We start from the raw sequence: 7,754 nt of genomic DNA on the forward strand, positions 1-7,754 counted from the left end.
GATAGCTTCTGAAGTAATATATCTTAAACACAATGGTATCTGTCAGTTCTACTGATTTTTTTTTTCTGAATAAAAAGCTTGCTTGAATAGGACTATTAGCTCAGTGATGGAACTACAGTGCTATTTAACTAAATTCCATACATGTCTTCGTTACTGTTGCTGCAATTACTGTAATCACATACCACTGAAGTGCTAAATATTAGTAACTCAGATATGTGGACTTTGGTTATGCTTGATAGAATACTGGCATATCAAATATATGTACCACTTCCTAAAGGCTATGTTACAATCATGATGCCTAATAAATAATAATAATAATAATAATAATAATAATAATAATAATAATAATAACAATCTCAGATTCGAAGTGCTGACTCACTCGAGGCACCAATACAATAAATGAATCAATTAAAAGATGCATTTTTAATGTTCAAAACTAACAGGAGATCCTGGGCTGCCGAGTTACAGGCACAGCACGGAGGACTCTGAACCTGTCCTTCCAGTGTGGGGATTCCTGTGCTCCCAGAAGAATAGTGGAATAATGGAATATCATCTCTGATATGTAACGCTCCAAGTCATGCCAAGTCTTCACACATGAAACACTGAGAGCTGTCCAAGTTCCTCTAAAGCCTTGAAAGGCTCTCTTAAAACCCCTCAAGCCAACTCTGTTCACTGGGGGACAAGGCTTTGCCAGGAGTTGTGCTTGGCTGCAGACCAGGGAAGGGCCTTTTTACGAAAGTCCACGATGAAACGTGCCGCATCAAGGCAGCCTTCACACCCTGGAGACACTGTCACCGCTGTCAGCATGAGAGGAGAAAGGCAGTTTTCCAGCAGCAGCAAACACCTCTCCCTGGAATGGGAATGCTTTCATGTTGTCAGTTTGTTCTGTGCAAGCAGTAATCGTTTTCAGTGTCGAGAGAACTGTTGTACCCCGATGACGGATACAGGTCCCTCTTAAGTATCCTGTTGACGATGTTGATCAGAACTTTTTTGTACTGTTGACGTAAAAGTGAGTAAACAAATGGATCTGATGCAGCCTTACTGTAGGTGAGGCACTTGCTTATAATTCCCCAGTAGTAATTTATGGTAACAAAAGGAATGAGCTCTATCAACCTGTTAAACATTAAAGAGAAACGGAAACACTTGAGTGTTATACTCACACTGAGCCCAGTGCTCAACTCATGCTTCATGAAACATTCAAGTGACATTTATTTTCTTACAGTATACAGACCCTGCAGGAGAAGGGCCATGTACTTACTCCTCACATTCAGTAAGGGCAAAGAGAACTTTCCTAGCAAGGCCACTGGGAGACAAAATCAATTCCTACTATGGAAAGAGGGAAAAACTGTTTTCAGTGGTAATGCTTCTCTGCAGAGGGAGATAAGAGTGCTGCAGTTTACTTCTCACTTTCTGAATTTACTGAGCTGTGCTGGTAAGTGGTCAAAATTGACTACTTCTCTCCCACGGTGAGCTTGAGACAGACACATGTGGCTTGAGCACCCAGACTCACTGACCTCAGTTTCCTGAGTAGAGCTGTCTGGTGACACTTGAGACATTTGGACATGACCCCATTGGCATCAGGCTGCTGCTCCTGGAAGGTCTGCTTTAGGTCCTATGGCATATCTGCCAGCCTAGGTAAAGGACTTGGATACAATGCAGCATCTCAAAAGACACCAGAAACGTGGTCTAGGTCACTGAATCCATCCCCTCAGACACAGACCAGTGAACCTTTATTACACCACTGTGGTGAATTAACATAGATGCAAAGCATGTCAGACTATCACAGTATTAAAAACAACCTGGCAGTATCTCAAGGAGCTCTGACTGGCACCTGCAATCCCACAGTATGCTTAGCAGCACATCTACAGCTATTTAGCCACAGAAGTTTTTGTGTGCATTTAGCTGACTTCTAAATTTGCCAAAGAAAACAAGGAGAGAACACGTTTATCATCATTATATGGCCAGTCCAGACCTGTGTCTCCTGCTCTGTGCTTCACGGATGATTAGTGGCCTCAGCACCTCAGCTGAGAGGGATGTATTAATCATGGGGGCAGAAACCACAACTAAGTTAAACAATTTTTCCACAATAGTGAGGGCAATCTTTCAGACTGTTCCAGCAAATGTCTCACCCAGATCATCTGCAGTGGGCAAATCCTCCAAGAAGGTGGAAAGAACAGTTTGAGGAATTTTTATTTTGTGTATGTCTTCTGTAAAACCTTTTGCAGGAGCAAGAATATACTACTTTGCTCTATTCAACCCAGAAGTAAAGAAATTGTTCTGGGAGATAAAACAGCCCTTTTCTCTAAGACATCACTGTTTGAAGATGTAAGATCAGAAGCTTTCTCAAGGCCTGAAAAACCTTCTGTCCTCTTTCCAAAATGCAGGACTCCTGACTTGCTCTGCAAGGGTGTTGACTTTGGAAGCTGTTCTAGTCCCTCCTTGTAGAAAAGCTGACTTACCATCATCTGGACAGAACAGTGCTACAAGTGACAGGAAATTTTCTTATTTATATGGCTTAGAGTTAAATCATCCCTATGGCAAATGCATTTGAAAAAAACAGATTACTTCTGTTTGAAGCTTCTCAGAGAAAGTTCCAATGAGTTCAAAATAGGTAGAACAGGAAGATATAAAATATGAGAAGTAATTGTACAATAAACGACACTTGCCATGTAATTGCAATATCATCCTAATACAAGAAATATATAATTGATGTTTTTATAAAGACACTAAATAAGAAGAGTAAGATATCTTTTAGTCTTGAAAATAGATGTATTGCTATGTTCCCATTAATGCATTATGGATCCAAACTTGATTGCACTGAAGCCAACAGAAGAAAAATTACACAGATTTTAATAAGATAAAGGGTCTGGCCAAAACAAGTCAGACTTAGAAATATCCATTTGAATGCATCTTAGTATGATTTTCTTGCTTTCAGTGCTGTTACAAAGGAGATTAAATTCGTCTGTCGTCTCTCAGAGAAAAGATGAATATATTGCTAATGAGCCTAATCTCGTTCAAATTTCTGAAGTGAGGAGCAAATACTGAGCTCACAATGCAACCTGAGTCACCAGACCAAGAGCAGGACAATGGGGAGGAAGGCTTTTACATTGCCTCCCCAGAGACTGCTTCAGTGCCACCCCCCTAAAAACCAGAATGAGGGAAGAGTGGGGGAACAGGCATGGCAGCAAGGCCTCCAATCTCACCTCCATCACCACCAAGTGCTGTCTCGCCACTGCCTTGTCTCTGAGACAAGGAGCCTTTTGATGTCCTCCTCAGATACTTTCCATTCTGCTGTCACTGAACCAGCTCAGTCCCTGTGACAGACAGAAGCTGTACCTTGACACACATTTCCATGAACAAGCCCTTCAGCCTTCTCTACAGTGACTCAGTAGGTACCAGTTTGTCACACATAGAAAATGCACCATCTCACATTTGCCAAATGCAAGGTCTGAAGAAGGAAGTAATTTTTATTTTAGAAGTTTATGAGAAATACCTCTACCCTAAAAAATGTGGCCACGTTTGGAATTTGCTGAGCTTGGTAATGTTCAGATGGAAAGAAGATGGCAAAATCCACTTTGCTCAACATAATTACATCCTGATAATGGCAAAAGTGAATAGAACATGGCTCAAAATGTACTGAACAATGATAAATTAACCTTTTAACTATGTGATGTAATGTTAATATTTGTAATAATCCTTTCAACTGCAGAAACAAATGTAGCTATCCAGGCAATCAGGAAGGAATCCCTTCCAACATGTAAATGAGAACTGAAATAAATGTCACTTTAAAATTTTTAAAAATATTGTCTGTTTAGTGCATTGGCCTTAACCTGTCCCCTACTCCTCTCAGAAAAGGGCAGTGGCACTGACCATAAATGGCCTGTGTGTGTGTGACTGTGAGATCAGAGCACTAAAGCTGGCCAGGTTCTGTCAGCTGCTGTGGCTGCAGACACTGGCAACCTGGGTAACAGCCTTGAAGAAGCCCTCACCGGGGGGGTTCTTGCACCTAATGCACCTCCCTCAACACAAGTTAGCAACTTCAGAAGACTCTTCAAGGCTGTCTTGAACACACTGTGAAAGTGAGAAATATTTTTAAAAATCACTTGTGAAGGATGTAGAGCATTTCGGTTTAGAGCTGAAAGGCTAAATGCTGGGATGCTGCAATTCAGTGTAGTTACACTGACTTCCAGCTCACTGATTTATACAAGATTTAAAAATATTAATAATCATCTGTTGTATGAAAATTACACAAGTAGATAACAACAATGATCCATGGACACTTCAAAAGGTGCAAACAACCAGGATGGATGCCTATAATTCTGTCCATTTGAGGAACATGGTGTTTCTTATACATTTAAGAAGTCCTACTTTTCCTGGGAGGTAACTTTTACACCTCATCATAAGTCTGTGCTGCACCATTAGCAATGTATTTCCAGGCATTAATGTTTCCAGACTGAAATCTTATCTGACAAATTATCAGCCTGGACAAATTTAGATTATATCAGCTTCCAACAGCAGCAAGCTTGGCCTTATGCCTAAAAAAACAAACAAAAAAAACCCCCTAAGCTAATCAGGAAAGTCTGTCTGTTTTCCTTTCTATTGCTAGGGCTGTGCTAATAAGGCAGGGTGTCAAGTCCTTTAAACTGCTTTTATCTCCCACTGGCATATAATCAATTCCCAGCACTTGTCCTAAAAGCCACTTGCTTTTGGCAGAGGTGCCCAAACCTGGCTGCGATGAGGGGAGGAGAGCCAGGTCCTGCCGGGGCTGCCCCCTAGGACTGGGTGTGTGGACAGGAGTGGCGTGTCAGGGTGTGTTTGTGTGTGTTTGTGTGCTCTGCGTCTCAAGACCGGTCCCGAGGGTCCGTTTGGCTCTGCCCCCCCAAAATTAGCTGTGGGACCCCCGGGCACCTGCGCATCACAGGATATCCTGATCCCACAAAGTCCCCCACCCCGATAGGGGATACTAACCTGGTGATAATGTAAGGACCAAAACAGATGACGAACGACCCTATAAAAATACTGATTTTCTTGGTAGCCCGCTGCCTCCTCCTTTTCTGCTCGTTCAGACAGCGCTGCTTCACACTACGGAGGGAAAAGAGCAGTGAGGGTGTTAAGGCAAGAAGGGAGGAGGTGAGATGTGAGCCCAAGGCAGAGGGATAGAAGCTTCTCCACTCCCCAAAGCCCCTGCGCCCGGGAAAGGAATGGAGAGAGGAAGGCAGCGCCAGGGGGAGAGGAAGGCAATCCCCTCGGGAAGAGGAGGGCAGCCCGGAGAGAAGGAGGATAGCCCCAGCCTCCCCGAGCCTCGGGACGATCGCACACAACAGAGCAGTGAGTCCCGCTTGAGGGGAGCTCAGGCAAGTGGGATAACCTGGAGACCCCGATTAGCATTTAAACAGAGAAGGCTACAAATGCACAAGCCACCGTTCCTGGCACTGTAAGCAGCGTCTGAAACTAGAGGCAGGAGCGCTCGCCATGCGGCCGGGGCGGGCAGGAAAGGGTGCTGGAGAGGCGGGATATCTTTTCCGCCGGGGGTAACTACCGCGAGTGACCGGGGCTGTGAATCCGAACGCGCAGGCATTACCTGGGGTGGATATCCACCAGCAAAACCAGAGTCTGCATGGTAATAATGTCTATCCGCTTGCAGTGGAACCGGGCAACTTTCAACACCTTTAAATAGGTGAAACACAAGATCACCAGAGACAGCATGAAACTGGTGGAGTGAAAGACAATGGTGAACACTGTAAACCTTCTCCGCTCCGTCTCTTCCTTCAGGTGTAAGGTGCAAGAGGCATAAACGCTGTTGTAATCTACCCATGAGTAAAACAAGGATACCAAGGGGAACGTGAGGGAGTGGAGCCACGAGTAGCCCATCAGTATCACAGCGTCCTTATACCGCATCTTGCTGGTGTAGCTCAGGGGGAACACCACGGCAATCCATTTGTCGATGCTGAGCGCTGCCATGCTCAGCATGGTGTTGGAAGTCAGGAAAGTTTCCAGGAAACCCACCGCCTTGCAGACGCAGCCCCCGAGAGGTTGCTGGCTCCTCAGGATGCCCAGCAGGGTAAAAGGCATGTTCAGAACGGTGAGAAGCAGGTTGCAGAAGGATAAGTTCACCAGGAAAACCCCGGCGACCTGCTTGCGGATCTCCGTACTGTAGACGAAGCATAGCAGCACCAGGAGGTTGGAGAGCAGAGAAACAACCAGCACCAGCACGAGGAGCAGCGCCAGCAGCACGCCTGCCAAGTCCATCTCTCAGCGGGTTGCCCGGAGCGGGCGAGGGCAGGAGGAAGGGGGCACCCGCGCCGGCACCGCAGCCTCGCCTGCCGCCCTGCGCATGGTGCCGGCGGCGGGGCAGCGGCCGGGGGCAGCGCCGGGGGCAGCGGGGCGCGCAGAGAAGGGCAGGGCGGGGAGCGGAGTCGAAGGCGCTGAGAGAGGGGAGAGTGGACCGGGACTGGGCGGCTGGACGGGGCAGAGCGGGGAGGACAGGGACGGCGGCGCCGGGGCTCTCTGACAGCAGTCAGCCAGCGGAGGAGGGGGGCCCGGGAAAGCGTGGCCGGAGCCGAGGGTAGGGGCTCCGGGGCACCCAGCGACCGGATCGGGAGATGGGGTGGAGATGGAGGCAGCCGAGAATGGGCTGCAGATCGGCGGCCCGAGGCGCCCGGAGCCCGGGGAGCGCTGCCGGCGGCGCTGGCCGGGCGCTGTCCGCGGTGCTGAGGCGGGCGCTGCCCCGACGCCGCCCGGCTGCGCCTTCAAGCCGCGGAGCGCGGCCTCCGCAGCGCCCGAGCCCGCGCCCCCTCCGCGCCCCGCCGCGGCTGCGCTCCGCCGGGCGCACGGCCTCCGCAGGCTCTGAGCATCTTCCCCCGCCGCCCAGCCCCTCAAATACTCCAGCCGCCGAGCCTCCCGCAGCGACTCATGCGCAGACCAGCGGCTGCGAGGCACAGGCTCAGCCAGGGATCGCGGCGTCGGGCTGATCCACTCCCGGACGGCAGGCGAAAGCAGCAGCAAGCCCAGCTTTCCGCTGGTGTGCAGCTCAGGAAGGATCAGACCCCGAGATGAGTTGCTGGTAGTTTGATCCCTGCGCTATGCTCAGGCGCACCCTGAGCGCGCCAGCTGTACCTGAAGCTACTGAAACCTGTTCAAAATCTGGCGTCTGTGCCCTTTGGCAGGCTTCCCCCCTTCCATCTGAGGGCTTGCTTGCCCTTTTCCCCCTACAATTCTTGCTGTGACTGCCCTCTGGGTACTTAGACCAGCATCCTGCTGGCCAGCATTGAGGGATATTTCTTGGTTAGAGACTCCACTCTGAGTGCTCGGAACTCAGCAGCTGGTCAAACAAGTACCCACATCAGGGTACTGCTGGCACACTCTGTGGAAAGCTGAAGTCTCTCTCTTTACCATTTTCCAGTCACACTGGTAACGTGATAGTGTTCTGGTCAGAAAGGTTTCTTCTGTTATCACATTCTGGCAAAAGCTGAGAAGGCAGACATTAAAGAGAACAGAAATTTCCCATCTGCAGTTCTCAGAAATGTGGATCACATGGCTAATTCCCAAGTATTCCTTTCATTTTTGTCTTAGGAAAAAAAAAAAAAAAAAAAAAAAAAAAAAAAAGAGTAAGTTTGGTGCATCAAAATACTGGTATAGAAAAAAGCTGCCATGTCTAATCACTGTCACATTTTACAGTTGATCGCCAGAACTGACACGAAGAAAAAGGAGAAGAAAAGGTATCTTTGCTACTATCCAAAATTACTCTTAATATC

General features: G+C 47.9%; 1 protein-coding gene across 1 annotated transcript; it reads right to left on the reverse strand.

Annotated features, from left to right (window-relative positions):
* Window positions 1-339: 339 nt before the first annotated feature.
* Window positions 340-6,408, reverse strand: LOC136359920 (G-protein coupled receptor 26-like). Its single transcript, XM_066316805.1, has 3 exons — window positions 5,582-6,408; window positions 4,969-5,082; window positions 340-1,113 (listed from the first exon to the last, which is right to left on the reverse strand). Exons 1-3 carry the CDS (start codon window positions 6,247-6,249, stop codon window positions 876-878), a joined length of 1,020 nt encoding a protein of 339 aa, XP_066172902.1. The 5' UTR covers window positions 6,250-6,408; the 3' UTR covers window positions 340-875.
* Window positions 6,409-7,754: the final 1,346 nt, after the last annotated feature.

Source organism: Sylvia atricapilla, chromosome 4 (assembly GCF_009819655.1).
Source record: "Sylvia atricapilla isolate bSylAtr1 chromosome 4, bSylAtr1.pri, whole genome shotgun sequence".
Lineage (NCBI taxonomy): Eukaryota > Metazoa > Chordata > Aves > Passeriformes > Sylviidae > Sylvia > Sylvia atricapilla.

Bases quoted from the DNA above. Each gene is read 5' to 3' on its own strand.
- LOC136359920 (XM_066316805.1), bottom strand. From the start codon at position 6,249: ATGGACTTGGCAGGCGTGCTGCTGGCGCTGCTCCTCGTGCTGGTGCTG. The intron at 5,083-5,581 runs GTAATGCCTGCG...TTCCCTCCGTAG, and splicing joins CTGGTGGATATCCACCCCAG to TGTGAAGCAGCGCTGTCTGA. The intron at 1,114-4,968 runs GTTAGTATCCCC...AATGTTTAACAG, and splicing joins GGTCCTTACATTATCACCAG to GTTGATAGAGCTCATTCCTT.